This window comes from Pteronotus mesoamericanus, unplaced genomic scaffold (genome assembly GCF_021234165.1).
Source record: "Pteronotus mesoamericanus isolate MK-2021 breed Mesoamerican mustached bat unplaced genomic scaffold, CSHL_Meso_final contig_98, whole genome shotgun sequence".
Lineage (NCBI taxonomy): Eukaryota > Metazoa > Chordata > Mammalia > Chiroptera > Mormoopidae > Pteronotus > Pteronotus mesoamericanus.
Window position 1 is genome coordinate 2897673 of NW_026555295.1, and position 17785 is coordinate 2915457.

The window sequence follows — 17785 nt, forward strand, 5'->3', positions numbered from 1 at the left end:
ATTTTATTTTCCCCAGGTATTTAATTTTTTGCATTTTGTTTTTCAGAATCTGAGACAAGTATAATTTCTTCAACTTGTCCCAATGGGTTTAAAATTACACTTTTATCATAAATTAAATTTTTGTGTATATATATATATATATATATATATATATACCTGGGTCTATTTCTGCAGTCTCTATTCTGTTTTATTCATCTATTTGTCTTGTCCTGCATTGTTGCCATAATTATTTTTAAAGAGCATTTGTAGCTGTTTTTTTGATATACACATTTTGATGAAGTAGTAAAGTCTCCCCATTGTTTGTGTTCAAAAATTATTTGTCTAGTGCATTTTTTTCTTTAAAATTAATTTTAGAATTGAAAACTTGTAAAAACTTTAGATTGTAATACTGTAATGAATCTGAGATTTTAATTGGGATTGCAACTGAATTTACAAATTAATTTAAGGAGAATTTTTCTTTTTTACTTTATTGTACTTGATAAATAAAATCATATATATTTAGGGTACACAATGTGATAGTTTGATATATGTATACACTGTGGAATGATTACTACAATCAAGCTCATTAACATGTATTTCAGCATTGTATTTCTTTTTCTAGAAATACGGTGTGCATCTCCATTTATGCAAGTCTCTCACATCTTTTAAATTTTTATTATATCACATGTAATACTCAGATCTAGTACCATAATAAGAGCAGATCTTTGAATACTTTCCATTTCCTCTATAGTTACTGATCTATTCAGATTTTTACAATATATTTTAAAGTAAGTTTTGGTAAATTATATTTTTATGGAAAGTCATTTATCTATATTTACAAAATCATTGACATGAAGTTGTACATATCCCCTTACATCGGTGTTTAGAATTCTAACCTTTTTCATTTCTAATGTCTTTTTTTTAACCTAGCATCTATTTTATCAATTATGTCAAATAATATATTTTTGTGTCTTTTTGATCAAGTCTACTGCTTTTTAAAATATTTTATTTCAAATTTTTACTTTATTTGTCCTGTTTTTCTTGGATTTTGATGTTTTTGTCTAGCTTCTTGAGTTAAATACTTAGTTCATTTATCTGTAACTTTTTCCTAACATATAAAATACATTTAGGGCTATATAGTATTATCCTCCTTCAAGTACATCTTACTTGATATGTAACATAATACTCTCACTGTTGCTTATTTCTACATAGTTTACAATTTCAACGTTTTTCTTATTAGGATTCTTTTAATCTGTTCAAGATAGTTCAAAATTCCACGTTGGTTAGATTTGTTTTTTGGGGCACAAAATAACTTTCCCTCTGTGGTAAACATTTCTCCTCTATAGCCTTATTGAATCTATTTTTGGTATCCATTTTGGTACTAATTTCCCCAGGTTTCAGAGTAAAAGTAGTAAATGAAGTGCAAAGCTTGTATCTAGGATACTACAAAAATAATAGCTATTATATGATGGCTGTCATTTTTTAAAGCCTGGTCCTGCTTGAAGAATTACTTCAACAGCAATGAAAAGAGGCATGCTTTTCCACCCATGATGTAATTTGCCTGGTTATACTTGCATAGTTTTCAATAAGGACAGAATCTTTGGAAAACAACAACAAAAAAAGACCAAAGTTTTGTGCAACCTATGGCTTTTTATAACCAACAGACAAGGTACGTGAAAAATATCAATTACTGCTCTTTAACTCTACTTTCCATTTCTAGATGCTTTAAATAGGATAGAAAAAGCAAAGCGACAAAACAAATTCCATACACTACACTGAAGGCTGACATTTCAGTGTTTCATTTGCAATGAATCAATAGTAAAGTCATAACTATAGAAAGGAAAACAGTTATCATTTAAGTGCCTCCTTAGTTCCTGAATGTTTTTCCATAAAGAGTAAACGTGAGCCATGTATTACTGCAGAAAAAAGTTACTTTTTTCTTTTCATAAACGTTTTTGCTTCTTTCAAAAGCTCTTCTACATCTTCCTTCTCTTCATCCTCCTTTCCCGGCTCCCAGTCAGAATCTTCATCTGTGGGCTCATACTCTTCTTCCTCAGCATCTAGAAAGCTGTCGTTCAGGCCATGCTCATTGGGTTGCCCAGTGTCTTCACCGGCAATGCTTCTCCCTGGAAAACAGAAGTTTTGTACCCAAAACATGAATTGCCACTCAACCTGAAATTAGAGATGGCTAACTGTAAAATGTCCTTCTCCATCAAGAAAAGTTAATTTTACTTAATAAATAGCTAATCACCACAAATGTCTAAAAAGGGGATTAAAATGATCATTTTAGGGGACTACCATGAGGCTCCTGAGACTAAAATGTCCCATGAGATTCATAAGAATGGCTCTTTCATAATATTGTAATCATATCCAGGCTACCCTACATTCTGGGATGGCAGATTTTGGTCCTAGTTATTCACCGCCCCCCCTCCCTGTGATATGATTGCAGTTCTCCACCCCCAGTAACACTAGACTTGGCCAAAAAAAGTGAGTGGAAGTGGTGTGTGCCCTTCCAAGGAGAAGCTATCAGAGCCTTTCTGGGGTTCTGCTATTGTTATTCCCTCCTGCTGTGAGAACAGTGTGTCCCACATAGTGGCTGATCCTTCAGCCTGAATCCAAGCTGGGCCAAGGCCGCAGCCAAGAGGCAGCTGGAACATGAAGAAATACATCTCATTTTTGTGCAAGGCACTGAAATTTGGGGATTATCACAGCAAACGTAGCACAATCTGATTGACACACAAGGACTGTGATCAAATGAGAAGATACAAGTTTATATACTTTGGAAAGTTTAGTTTATAAATCTATGATATTCAACAGTTCATCCTAAAAGTAAGATTACTATGGAGACAGACATTAGAATTTATGGATTTCTAATTATTGTTATAATACTGGAATTCTTCTGTCTCCAAATTAATTTCTTCCCTCGTCCCTCTCTGTTTTATATTCTTTCCACAGTGAGCAACAGAGTTGGTTTAAAATAAGGTGGTGAAAGACGCCGGGGTGATGAGGAGCATTTAAGAGACAAGTAGGGCCATTCTATCTGGAAATCTTCTGAATGGCAGAGGACAATCCCTGGGAAGAGCAAATGTGTGGATATAAATATCAACGTCCATACTTTTACGTATGCTTTAGTTGACCTCTTCCTAAAATGTTCACATGCAATAGACAGATATAACTTAAATGCAAGTCATGGAATTTAATGGGGAAAAATGAAAATGATGACAAAGGAAGTAATTTATATGTCCTCTTAATTTTCTTAACCCAGACATTTATATTTTTCTTAATATCACTACTTATTCCAGAGAAGATTTGAGACAGCTTATAATAATAATAGAGGTAAAAATACAAATAAAAGTAGAAATTAAAAACATAAAAGGTAAAACATAAATATGTCAATCTCAATTTTTAACATAATTATCATAAATTGAGCATCAAATTTCTCCCTGTGTTTCTTGGTAGCCAAGGCTAAACGGGGCTACATAATAATCTGCACAATTCTTACTAGCGTTCGAATCCCACCAGTTCCTTAAGTGAAATCTTGTACTGTAAGTATCTGTATACACTTCTTATCTCCTTCAACATCTTGAGGGCATGTTTTATGTGTAGCCAATATCAATTCCGCACATAACTTTTATGATGGAGTACATGTAAAAAACAGTTAGAGGGTAGTCTGTAGATGGGGTGGGGAGTGAAGAGGCAAAAAACAACAGTATCTCTGTATTTGCCTGTTTTGCTCTTGGAAGTGTGTGTGTGCGCGTGTGTGTGTGTGTGTGTGTGTGTATAACTAATGACAGCTCAATCAAGAGTTTCCTTTCATTTAATTTTTTAGCATATTTCAAGAAAAATATACATAAAGCTGAAACAACTTCAGGTTGTCCTTCCACTTTATTGGTTGTTTCTTCTCAGTCTCCTTTGTTTGGACCTTCTTTATCTTCCCAAACTCTAAATTTTGGAATGCGAAAGTTTCAGGCTAGATGAATCCATCCAGGCTTATATCCTAAACTCACAAATTTAATCTTTTAAAAAAAATGTTATGTATTTACTTTTAGAGAGAGGGGAAGGGAGAGAGAAAGAGCAGGAGAGAAACATTGATCAGTACACCCTCACTGAGAACCGAACTTGCAACTCAGGCACGTACACCGACCAAGAATTGAACCGGCAACGCTTTGCTTTGCAGAACAACACCCAACCAACTGAACCACACTGGTCAGGGCTCACATATTTAATCTTAAACTCTGATCAATGCCTGAATTCCAGAGTCTCATTTATCTGACTATGTACTATTGCTACTTGGATGGCTAACAGGCATCTGATATCTGACATTTCCAGAACACAGCTCTTGAGTTGCTTCATCCAAATCTAGTCATTCTCTTACCAGTCGTAGTATATGCCTTCTCCAATTTCCAGTTGCTTAGGTAAGAAACCTTAAAGTTATCCTTGAATACCCTCCACTGAAAACCCAACATTCAACATGTCAAGAGATCCTGTTGGCTCTACCATCGAAATATATCCACTACTTCTCACCACATCCATTCCAACACCTTAGTCCCAATGCCATGATCACCTTCCTGGCCTATTCCAATATCCTCTTAACTGGTTCCCCTGCTTCTGCTCTTGTCTGTTCTTTACAAAGAAGCCAAAAAACCTTCCAATAGCTTCCCATCTCACTCTGAATAAAATCTAAAGTCCTTACTTGTAGAACTGAGTCTCCAAGACTCTACAAACTGGCCTACTGATAACTTTCATCTCATCTCATCTGCCACCCTTTACTTACTCTTTTTGTTCATTTCTACCCTCTCTTTGCTGCTCCTTGAATAGTCCAGCCATGATCAGCTCTGGGGCTTCTGAAGTCACCACGTCTGCTGCTGGCATGCTCTTCCCTCAGAGGGTAACAAGGCTTCTTCTCTTTACCTAGAATGTTTGTAATGTTCTTCATGCTAGTTATTGTTGTTCTTATGTGGCCGTCTATCCCCCTAACCCAACAAAAAGTCTTTTTTTCCCCTTTATGTGTCTCTTGATTTTTTTAAGTTTATCTTTATTGATTATGCTATGACAGTTGTCCCCATTGTTCCCCCTTTGCCCCCCCTGCACAGTACCCCCCTCCCTTCAGTGGTACCCTCCTCCCCGCAGTGCAAGTCCATGGATTGTGCACGTAAGTTCTTTGGCTTCTCCATTTCCTATACTGTTCTTAACATCCCCCTATTTTGTACCTGCCATTTACGCTTCTAAACCCCTATACTTTTCCCCCATTCTCCCCCTTCCCTCTCCCAGCTGATAACCCTCCAAATGTTCTCCATATCTATGATTCTGTTCCTATTCTAGTTCTTTGCTTAGTTTGGTTTTGTTTTTTTGTTGTCATTTTACTGGTCATAGTTTTGATCTTCTTTTTTCTTAGGTAAGTCCCTTTAACATTTCGTATAATAAGGGCTTGGTGATGATGAAGTCCTTTACCTTTACTTTGTCGGGGAAGCACTTTATCTGTCCTTCAGTTAGCTTTATTGGACAGAGTAATCTAGGTTGTAGGTCCTTGCTTTTCACTTAAATAGCATGATTTAAGAAAAAGAAAAATAAACTCAAGGAGAAAATAAACTCAAAATTGACTTAGGAAAAAGCAAGCTCACTTGCTCAGACATACTCTATAGTTATATTTCAAATAAGCTAATGGAAATATAAGAAGATGTTATATATAGGCTTTTTTAGTGGCATCACACTATTTAGTTCTGTGGAAAATCTACTGGAAATTAAAAGAACATGAATGTTCAATGTAAATGGTGATCTGATATAAACAGTTTTTTAAAGAAGCAAATGGTATTTTTCTGATTAATATGTATATGCAGTATGTTGCATGCTTGTGTGGTCTGTGCTGTTGTAGAGCTTATGGAGTATGTGTGTGTGAGATATGTGTGTTTGTGTGGTATTTGTGTTATATTTTCATTTGATTACTTGTGTAGTGTGTTTTTGTGTTGTGTTTGTGTGGTATGTGTGTTTTGTATGGTTTGTGGTGTTATGTTATATGTATTTGTATGGTGTGTGTCTTAGTGTTCTGTATGAATTGTGCACTGTGTGTGCTTGTGTGGGGTGTGTGTTCTGTATAATCGTTGTGTATGTGTGCTTCATTGGTGTTTATCTGGTATATGTATTTTTTGTGGAGTTTTTTTTGTTTTGTGTGGTGTCTGGGTTATAAGTGTGTTTGTAAATTGTTTTATCTATGAATCAAAGGAACATTAAGTGATTAAATGACCTCAAAGATCCTTGCTGACTCCAAAATTCTAATTTTAAGGCCAAAGTAGAAATTTTCATTTTCTCTGCAGGTCACTGAAGTAATATAACACATGGGGATGGGTTGATAGTTTGACTTCTTTAAAGCAGCACAAGAGAAATAAGCCATTACTTATTTTTAAAAACTGATGGACAACCATGATAATGAAAAATAACAACCTTCAGAAAAATAGCAAACTGTTTAACATGTTTAAAACAACAATGTTATTATTTGGTATTTACATGTGGTAATTTCTGACTTTTCTAATTATACAGAGGAATTTGTAATATCAGGATGATAATACCAAAATTTGTATCTAACATTTCCTTTACAATTTAAAATTTCACTGTCAGTTCATATCCCAAGAATGAAGTCTGCAGAGCTACTGAAGAGTACAGTGTCACATGCATGTTGAAAGAAATGATGATTTTTATATGGAGAAAAGATCTTTCCAGGTTGCTGGTTTTTCCAAACAGTTTTTTGATGTAGGATGTAAGATGACAGCTGCTTAATAGCAGATTTATTGCTTAACATTGATAATTCTTCAGGTATTATTTTCCTTTCTTTCCTAGTAAATCTTAGGTCTAGGGCAGCAATTTTCAACCAGTGTGCCACAAAAAATTTTAAACCATGCAGTAACTGACTATTTAGTCAGGGGCACTGACCTCTTTACCTTTATTATTTTTTTCCTTTAGATTGTCAAATAAAAAAATGACAACAGCCAATACAGCAATAGCTATCTGGTGTGAATGAATCAAAATTACACCTATTTTTTTTTCAGATACATTTTTGGTATGCCACAGAATTTTAGTAATTATGTGAGCTATGAGATTAAAAAAAGGTTAAAATTCACTGAATTAGGGTATTAATTTTCACTACATAAAAACTATTTAGGCCAATATCTCTAAAGATAAAAATTTACTACATAAAAAAGACTGAGTAGTTTTTTTAAAAGCTTCATTTAACTGGTAAAGACTCATCTTTGTAATGTACCAAGCTGCTAGTTGGATACTTGTATTTTAGCTTTGAAAAAGCAGTTTGTGTAATTCTGATCTTCTGTATAATACATGAAGTTTCTTTCTTTTTTAAAATACTATTGCTCTAGCTTATTTCATATTCTAAAACCTCTTAGTTTTCTCCACACCAAATAGCAGTTTATACAATTTTATTTAAATTCCACTAAACTTTTGTACAATTTTATTTAAATTCCACTAACCTTTCTTAATAGTTTTCTTTCTAGATCTTTTGGGTTTTACTTCTGAAGAAAAAATATATATATATATATATGTACATGTGTACATACACTTGCAGAACTAGATAAATTTTAATATTATTATTAGTATAACCTTTTAAATTTTCAACCATGATTGGTACTGATCGCCTAGAAGAATGATGCATATTATATAATAATAAGAGCCAGAAAGAATGCCTCCAATAATCAGGTGATAAAATTCTGGAGACAATTTCTTTTAAATGCTGTCAATGGGTAAGGTAGCTTAAAAAAATAAATTTTATATTTATTTATATATTTATATTTATTTATATATATATTTATAATAAAAATTTCCTGGCACCAATTATTCTTGTGTTCAATATCTTGTGCTGAGACCACAGCACTTAGTAAAAGTATGGAGAGCTAGTGAAATTTTAAGCCAATTAGATATACAAGAAGCTTAAAAGTATGAGAACAGCCACACCTACAAAAACAGAACACACTATGTAAATTGTTACATATGTGGAAGAACCTTATAGGCTGAAATGTTTTAGGAGTGCTACAAATCAGAAATTAAGTAGTAAGAGTTTAATGTAGTTGTTTTATACCATGAAATACTATAGTACTTGGTATATGATATTAAATTATATTGTCTCATTATGTTATGATACCCCACATCAATGTTTAAATTTACAAAAAAAATCTACATAGTCCTTCCTTCTTATCTCTATTATCTGTAAATGTCATCTCTATTTCCTCAATCAGTTGGCAAATCTTATTGAGTCTTGCTTCAAAATCTCACTTTTATTCAGTCCCACCTTTCCACTCTCATGGTGGCCTAGTTCTGGCCCTTTTTTTCAACTACGTAGCTTACCTCCAGGCTTCCACCACACTAGTCCAGGATGTTCATCGTCACCAGCCTCATTTTGGTAAAATACTAGCTCACCATTATTTACTGATGCATCCACACGTGTGTTCCAGCCTTTGAGAGCTTCTATTTTATAATCTGGCCTAAATACATCCTGTTAGTATCCTCCACAGTAACTACAGAAACTTCATGCCAATTAAACCAATCCACTTGCTAATTCCAAACACAACTTACCGTTTTATACCTTGATTGATCTATTTATTCACTTTGTCTGAGATGTCCTACACCCATCTACCACAAGCTAAGAAACAAAGGTGATTGGATCCTACCACCTTAAAGACCAAGTTAACTTAAAATGTACCCTGATAGCCCCAGCACAAAGTGCTCCTTCTCCTTGCTCCCAGGTTTTACCTGGCAGGGGTGTCCAACCTTTTGGCATCTCTGGGCCACACTGGAAGAAGAAGAGTTGTCTTGGGCCGCATATTAAATACACAAACACTAACAAAAACAAACAAAAAAACCCTCAATGTTTTAAGTAAATTTACGATTTTGTGTTGGGACACATTCATAGCCATCCTGGGCTGCATGCGGCCTGTGGGCCGCAGGTTGGACACCTGTTAATCTCACCAGAAGCGTGTAGAGCTAGAGCTCATTTTCCTGTGTCTCCATAACTCTGCACTTAGACATACAATAAATGAGTGTCTGAGTAAATGAACCACTACATAAGTAAGATTAAGATCTTGGGTAATGTTAAACTTTAAGGATTTTGGAAATAAGAAAAATATGCCAGAAATCTGTATCAGATGTTGCTAAATTAAAAAATATGAGACCTTAAGATTTAAATTAGTATTTGAAATACTCCAGATACCTTAATTTATAGGTTTTAGAGTAGAAGAGATATTCTAATTATACTGCCACATAACAACCCTTGAAAATATAAGGCTAAACTGTTGTTTAATAATATCTATACTTTTTAAAAAATTGTCCTTCCAATGAAATAAAAAGATTTTCTTAAAAAATCAATTGTTATAAAAATGTGTTCTTTATACAGAAGATACCTCAAAGAGACTTTTCAAAGAAAATTCAAATGTTTTTAACTATGCCATATGATACATGTTGATAGAGTTTAGGAAAGTGGTTCCTATTTCTGTGAATATACACAGATGTGTCAAATGTTTTTTTCATGGAACAACGCTAAACTTTATCAATAAAATATATTTTAATCAATATTATTACATTGTTGTTGGAAAGGAAGTTAACAACCATAAATGCTACATCATTAAGTACAGTCTCAGTAAAAAAGCGTAACATGTAACATAACCTCCACACATATGAGCTCAGATAAAATGAGTATATTGGTGTCTGGATTACTAAAGTTCAAAAGTGTGTTTCAATCAGAAATATCCAACGGAATTTCCAATGGTGAATTTAATTATTTTTATGACTTAGCTACAAGCTGGTTGTGTTTACACATATGCAAATACATGTAGGCATAGCCCGGATAGTGTACATTTTATTCTCTCACTCTGTGGGCAGAAATACTGTGTGCTGAATTGACCTCCTCCAATGATGCAAAGAAGCCAGAATTTGTTAAAGGGAAAAAAAAATTAATAGAGTTCAGAAGCACAAGAAAGACAAGGTAACAAAGACTGCTAGAGCAAATGGGACTGATGAACATTTGATAGCTGCTTGTCTAGGATCTAATCCCCTTCCTTCCCCTTCCCCTAAAACATTAGTTTCCACTGGGGATCCCTGCAGTTCTTAAGGAGGGGACTCTACCCTGGTTCCAGGGCTGGCACAAACTCATCAGTGGCCATAGTGAATGGTTCAAAGAGAATGAGATCTAAGCCAGTACAAAAAATGAATTTTATGATTTTTTCCCTAGATATAGTTAGTCAAAGTTGTTATTCTCTCTCTCTCTCCCCTTAGAAATGGGTACTTATCAACCCAGCTGAATGAGGATGGCAAGAGAAGCCAGTCTTAGGATAATAATGACCCCTCTAAAGACAGGATGATGGAAGGAAATTGGGTCATTGGTGACATTACAGATAATATTAATGAGCCAAAGCATAAATTATGTCTAAATCCAGCCCTATTTTTGGACTTTTCAACTATAGAAATTAGTAAGTTCTCTTTACCATTTAGATCAATTTGAAATGTTGTTTTCAGGTATCTATAAAGAATCCTAATAGATGCAAGGACAAATACATATTGTTATACAATAATTGTAGAAAACATTTGTTATATTGAAATTATATTTTTTAATTTAAGATAAATCATTAAAATTAGCAATTCAACAAACTCCCAGAAGAGATTTGGAAAAAAAAAATCCTAACAACTGGAAACTGTAACTAGGTTTAATAGGAGATTCATTTGAAGGTTTCATTTTCAATTTCCTGAAGTAAAATTACTTACCTGGAAGTGTACTGTGCCTATATTCTATCTTGTGCTGAGGATTCTTCCTGAAAAAAAAAAAGAAAAAAAGAAAAGAAACCAAAAATAAGATTTAGTTTTCTGGTCATTAAAAATTAATGACTATTTTAATTTAACCAGAATATTCACTAAATCTCACAGAAAAATTAAAGGTCAACAAGCCTTCTTGTTGAAAAGCATTTGCTTTTCCTTGGTAGTTAACTCTGGTCACCATGCTGTACAAAACATTTGCTTTTTAATTTCCATATTTACTGATGCCAGGCATGTTTCTAGATGAAAAGATGGAGTGGTACACCAAAGTTCTTTCCTTATGACTTATACTCTACAGAAAGACAGTATGAGGCAAACAAAATCTATCATATTCCTCAAGTAAAATATATTTTATTTCTAAAATATCAATGTTACACATATAAAAACACAATGTAAATAGTATATAAAATATAAATCATAAAATATCAAATATGTGTTTGTGTGTAATATCTAAAAGGAGACTTTTAAGGCTCTTTTTGAATCCACAGATAAAAGCATTTCAGTCATGCTTCCTCAAAGAACACCAATCAATTTTTACGAGAAAACAGGAAAGTCGGTTTGTGTTGAGAAATTCATGTAACATATTCCAAAGTCAAACAGAAACTACTGTTTGAATATCTACTTATGATTATGTAAACTTATGATTGCTTCTATTATTTTACTAGTTAAACAAATATTTGGGTACACTATATCTGCATATGCAACACATTCTCTCCAGATAATGCAAAACTGCCTAAGCAGCAAAAATCCAAAGCAGTCACTAGTTGCCCAGTATTCACTTGATGGGTATCTACCTCTCTCAGAGGGACCTGACAAAGGAGAGCAGGGTGCACTGAAAACAGACTTGCTGAGGTGAACAGTTCATGCGAAGCTGTTGTGAGGATGCATGGGGAATACACATGAAGTCCTTATTCATGGCAGGTGGTAAGTAATTAACGTTAGCCACTCATTCATTCATTATTGGTTCAAGAAACAGTCACAGAACACTGACTACCTGCCAGGCCCTGTGTCAGGGGTCAGTGACAAATCTTACTACTAATACCTCTTCTTCACTGGTAACTTCTACAAAATGAACATAAAACACAGTACAAGAGTGTAACCACCCAGTTAATGAGGGTCAAAACTCAACAGTTTTGACAACTGGAAAAAAGATTCTACAAAAGATTGTGTGTTTGGCAAAATTAACCCAAATTTCACCTTTTGATGGAAAAGAAACTTCAAAATTGAGAGGAATAAACTGGACAACTTAAATGTGATGAAGAGAGCTGCCATGAACAAAGTTGTGGAAAGATTTGTGGGACGACCTTTCCTTACTGAACATGCTGGTGCAGGTCAGTGGTTTGTTTAACTCGGTCTCTATTGAAGCACAGTTAATGCTGGACGTCAGGCAAGGGGGGACAGGAAAATGAGAGACAGGAATACCAAAAGTGTGCTTCATCAGTAACTTAGAAAAAGACTGCTGGTCAGTTGAGATTATTTTTGGTAACTTTTTAAAACTGGTAACCTTTTGAGACAAACTGAAACCTAGTGCAAAGTGGTAAGACAGTACACTGAAATTACATATGCCTTCACTAAGACTCTTCAAGTGTTAACATTCTACACAAATTCCTCATTATTATCTGTTTAAAGTCATCTGAGATTTAAAGGCTTTTTTTCTCCATTTTAATATATGTTTGCTTCAGGTTCCAAGCAGTCCTATCTTTTCTTGCTTTGCCCTTAACACAGCAGGGTTACTGAAAAGTTAAATATCATCTTAACTGGTTGCTATGGGAGTCTCCTCCAAACGCTGCTTAGAAACCCTCAAGCAGTTAAATACCAGGCTTTAAAAACAAGTACAGAAATGGAACCAGAGGCGCTAACAGAGACCAGCACAGCTTCTGTACCAAACAGCAGTTAAAAGGCTGCTGATAGAAGTTGTCAGGCTTGAGAGACTGAAAGGGACAGTGACTTAAAAAAGGCAAAGTGAAGATGCAGCACAGAAAACGGATGGTGACGGAGGAGGTAATGGTTCAACCTTCAAGCTGCGGACAGCAGTTCCCGTTCTCTGTCACTGAAGCACATGCCCAGCTGCTCTAGGTGCCTCCCTGACACAGTCTAACCTCACATGCTGCCTAGGGAAAGCCGAGCTGCTTCCCGAGGGGAAAAAGACGGATAGGGAACAAGTTTTAAGTTTATATAGTCCATAGAGAAAGAACAGGAAAATGTTTTATGAAATTTTGTACCGAGAAAAAGAAATGATTTTTAGCTCTATACTTTAGCTGCATATTTTCATCTGCTTTAGAGAGCCTCTTTCATATTTCTTTGAGGCTCTGCTAATGGTTCCCATCTTTCCCTGGGAGAACCTGCTATTTTCATAAAAAGACAGGTATAAGACTGCAATGTGAGACCTGCCGGAAACTAACTGAACTGATATTTTTCCACATTTAGCTTGAAGACTAAATTTCCAGTTTCAAACAAAAGTATTGACTAGTATCAGTAAAGTTTTTGCTAGTTGTTTCATTGAAGACGAAGAAAAAATATCCTCCCTGACAGATTCAGAAGTTTGCTGTTTGGAGTATTTTCAAATATATTTTATTCTTTATTGATGATAAATTTAACTAACAGAATAAATGGACTTTAGTAGAAAATGAGCCATAAAGGAAAAGATAATATATCATATGCAGAAGGACACACTGAAAAAAATTAGACATGTTTTGTTTATATAGTAGTTTCAATGTGAAAAAATATCCTGGCCCTGGCCGAGTGGCTCAGTTAGAGTGTCATCCTGTACACGAAAAGTTTGCAGGTTTAATCCTCGGTCGGGGCAAGTACAGGAGGCAATGCATCGATATTTTTCTGTCACACTGATCTTTCTGTCTGTCTCTCTCCCTCCTTCCCTTTCCCTAAAAATCAATAAACTATAACTTCAGGTGAAGATTTTTAAAAAGAAAGCAAAAATATTCTGAATGTTAAGTTCTTACATTATCCTCTCTCTCAAGGTCCCTCATAATCTCATTCCCAACTTTTATTTGCATCCCAATCCTTCATTTCTACTCACAGAGTAGTTTTTGCTTCTTACCCATTGATAGGCACTTGCTCATAGCCTTATTGCCGAGAATATTATTCTCATTCTACATAGCTCCCTCAGGAAAGCAAGTCTGACAATCACTGGCAATCTCCAGAACGTGTTGGCTATCTTCATACTCACCACGTAATTTCTTATACTGTCATCTAACTTTCAACACAAATGTGTGTGTGTGTCTCCATCATCTGTTAAATGACCTGCTGGAGGGAATGGGGTTTCTCTTACACTTTTCCTATTACATCTTCTATAGCAAGTACATATGTGCCTTTCACAAGATGGCATTCAACTGTATTTTTCATAAATTAATCCATTACAATATAATCACCGTTTTCCTTCAAAAAAGTTTTTAAAATTAAGTTTTTGCATGAGTTTCCAAAATGATGAAATATTTAAAAGACACTTGTTTTTGCTACCTATTATTTCTGAGGAAGATGACTGTTGAAAAGAACTGGCAAGGATCATTTGCAATACAAACTCAAGTTTAAAATTCTCCTTGGCTGGAGTACAGAAAGCAGTTTCTACTAATTTCTAGACTGATACTGAATTTTCTCCAGTTAATGTTAATACATACTTTTTAATAAACAGTAATCCACAGATCCTGATGTTTTTGGAAAGCTATTCTTTGAAAGACAGTTGCTCTATTGGAAATATGCCCAAAATGCCTATTCTCAATAGGTTAAAAAGAATGTCAGTGTGGTGCAATTGCTTTGCACTCCCACCTATAAAGTTAATAAAGTACCCACTGAACCTTTTTATACAAACCTATGACTAAAATAAGGTAGAATTTCCTGCCATCAACAATTCAGATTACTGCTCCAGGAAACAGTGAAAATCTGAGAGTCACATTAAGCAGACTCCACTGCAATCAGGTTCCTGAAATGCTGACTGCTCAGCCTCATAAGACACTTAACTCTAGTCAATCAATCACTCAGGTCATCAAGGAACACAGAGTTCTTCACAAATACTTATGAGACAGACGCCACTGTGTCTTACACCTGTTCTCATCTGGCTTGCTCAACTGGAGCGTTATGTTGTGGAAGGGGCTCTGGTTTCAGGATCAGAAGACCTAAGTCTGCATTCAGACTACCCCGTTTACAGGTTATGTGATTCCAGGGGAAGTCCTATGAACGAAGTCTCCCTCTCCACATCTGCAAAACAGGGATAAGAGTGCTTGCTTCACACGAGGTTGTTCCAAGGGTTAAATGAAGTAATGTGTATAAACATTTGTAGGCTATTAAGCATTTCACAAGTGTCAGCTATTTTTATAGAAATAGAAATCAATTTTAATCTAAGATAGCCAACAATGTCTGAGAACTGTGCCAGTAAAAGTAAATAATTGCCAATTAATACTAAATAGCTGAGTTTTGTCTTCAATAACATATACAGTTATTATAGTTGAATATTTCCCCAATCAAACTTCACAAATTTATAGGATATTTTCTAACATTTGCCTATGCATATTCCATTTTTAAAAATCAGTTATTTCACAACAAGGCAGAATGTCCTTTTCATATAACCCTAGGTTAACGCTAAGTGGCAATTTTGTATGGTCCTTTGGGGGCATCTGAGCATTTGAAACAACTTTCAAGGACAATGCCAAATTCCACCCAGGACTTTTTCCTAATAATGAATGGAAATACTTACTCAGAGTTCATTCATAAAAGATTTATATCAATGTTTTTCACAAATGGCATTTTCTATAACTCAGCTGGCCTCAAAATCTTTTCTGTGGTTTGTTTTTTTTTTTTGCATTATTGTTAATTATTAACAGTTATCTTTTGGTTCTAAACATAGAGAGCTACACACCCATAACCACACCAGGTTTTTGTGAGCTTTTAGATTTAAAAATATACATTTTCCAAACTATTTCTCATTTTAATCATATAGATATGTGAATACAATGCATATCTGAAGGAAGAGTATTTCAGGAAGAGGAAATAAAAAATGTCTTTAAATTTGCTAAGGCTGAGGTAGAAACAAACTAAGGCAGTTGGAAAAACACAGGAAGATTTGCAGAGCTCAAGGAAAATGACTGAGAAGAAAAAGAGCAGGGCATCAAATCAGAGAACTTCTGAGACATGATAGTTTTGTGGAAAGCTATGGGAAGGTTTTGAATAACAAAACAACAATATACAACTTATTTTAGAGAGTTACTCTGGTTGCTGTGTGAAGAACAAACTACAGAAGGACAAGAGAAAAAGAAAGTATATATATACTTCAGGAAGGAAATGATGGTTGTTGTGACTGAAATGACAGAGATAAAGGATGTAAGAAGTGGTCAGGGTTTTAAAGGCTGAAGTGGCAAGAACTGCTGATGGAGTGAATGAGTGATGTGAAGAAACGAATCAAGGGTGCTTCTTGGTTGGGGGCCTAACCACTCTGTGTAAGGTGAAGTCATTGACACAGGTGGAGACACTTGGGGATGAGTTGCTTTCCTGAGAGAAACCAAGAGTTCTGTTTCAGGAGAAACTGCTGGATTTTCAGGAGACTCTTCTTAAAGGGCCGGCATAGACTTAGGACTTATGCAGACCCACCCGCTCTGGGATTCAGCGCGAAGGCAACAGCTGGAAGGGCACAAGCAGCAAACAGGGAGAAAGTGCAGTGACTGGAAAAGGGGCAAGTGCCAGGAGACAGCTTCCTCCCCGGCAAACCGCCAGAAGCCAGGCAGTAGCACTGTGCCCTCTCCGAGCCCCCCCCCCCACAGAGCCACAGAGCAGTGAAGCGGGTTGCCCACCCTGGTGATTGCCTAAGACTCTGCCCCACACCATTTACAGGCCTGCTTTTCTACAACAGACCCCACTACTAAGACAGGGAGTCAAAGCAGCGCTACCTAATACACAGGAACAAACAGACGGAGGCTGCCAAATTAAGGAGACAAAGGAATACGGCCCAAATGAAAGAACAGAACAAAACCCCAGGAAAAGAACTAAGCGAAAGAGAGATAGCCAACCTGTCAGATGCAGAGTTCAAAACACTGGTAATCAGAAAGCTCAGAGAACTCATTGAGTGTGGCTAAAAAATAAAGGAAGAAATGAACATTACACAAAGTGAAATAAAGAAAAATATACAGGGAACCAACAGCGAAGGGAAGGAAGCTGGGATTCAAATCAATGATTTGGAACAAAAGGAAGAAATAGACATTCAACCAGGACAGAAAGAAGAAACAAGAATTCCAAAAAATGAGCAGAGGCTTAGGAACCTCTGGAACAACTTTAAATGTATGAACATCTGAATCACAGGGGTACCAGAAGAAGTCGAAGAGCAAGAAATTGAAAACTTACTTGAAAAAATAATGAAAGAAAACTTCCCTAATTTGGTGAAGGAAATAGACATAAAAGTCCAGGAAGCACAGACAGTCCCAAACAAGTTGGACCAAAAGAGGCCCACACCAAGATACATCATAATTAAAATGCTAAAGGTTAAAGATAAAGAGAGAATCTTAAGAGCAGCAAGAGAAAAGCAGAGAGATACCTACAGAGGAGTTCCTATAAGACTATCAGCTGATTTCTCAAAAGAAACTTTGCAGGCAAGAAGGGACTGGCAAGAAGTATTCAAAGTCATGAAAAGCAAGGACCTACAACCAAGATTACTCTGTCCAGCAAAGCTATCATTTAGAATTGAAGGGCAGATAAAGTGCTTCCCAGACAAGGTAAAGCTAAAGGAGTTCATCGTCTCCAAGACATTATTACATGAAATGTTAAAGGGGCTTATTTGAGAAAAAGAAGACCAAAACTATGAACATTAAAATGACAACAAATTCACAACTATCAGCAACTGAATCTAAAACACAAACTAAGCAAACAACTAGAACAGGAACAGAATCAGAAATGGAGATCACAGGGAGGGTTATCAGTTGGGAGGGGGCTGGAGGAGAATGGGAAAAAAGGTACAGGGAATAAGAAGCATAACTGGCAGGCACCAAATAGACGGGGTCGCGGG

The 17785-nt window shown here is 35.6% G+C and overlaps 1 protein-coding gene across 1 annotated transcript in view; it reads right to left on the minus strand.

The window, feature by feature from the left end:
* Positions 1-1239: 1239 nt before the first annotated feature.
* The window catches only part of APLF (aprataxin and PNKP like factor), a 102361-nt gene continuing 85815 nt past the window's right edge, over positions 1240-17785 (minus strand). Inside the window, exons 9-10 of the mRNA XM_054586868.1 lie at positions 10735-10781; positions 1240-2105 (exon numbers count right to left, since the gene is read on the minus strand). Of these exons, the coding sequence (XP_054442843.1) occupies positions 1909-2105; positions 10735-10781 (244 nt within the window). The 3' untranslated portion in view covers positions 1240-1908. The remainder of the gene's footprint in view (positions 2106-10734; positions 10782-17785) is intronic.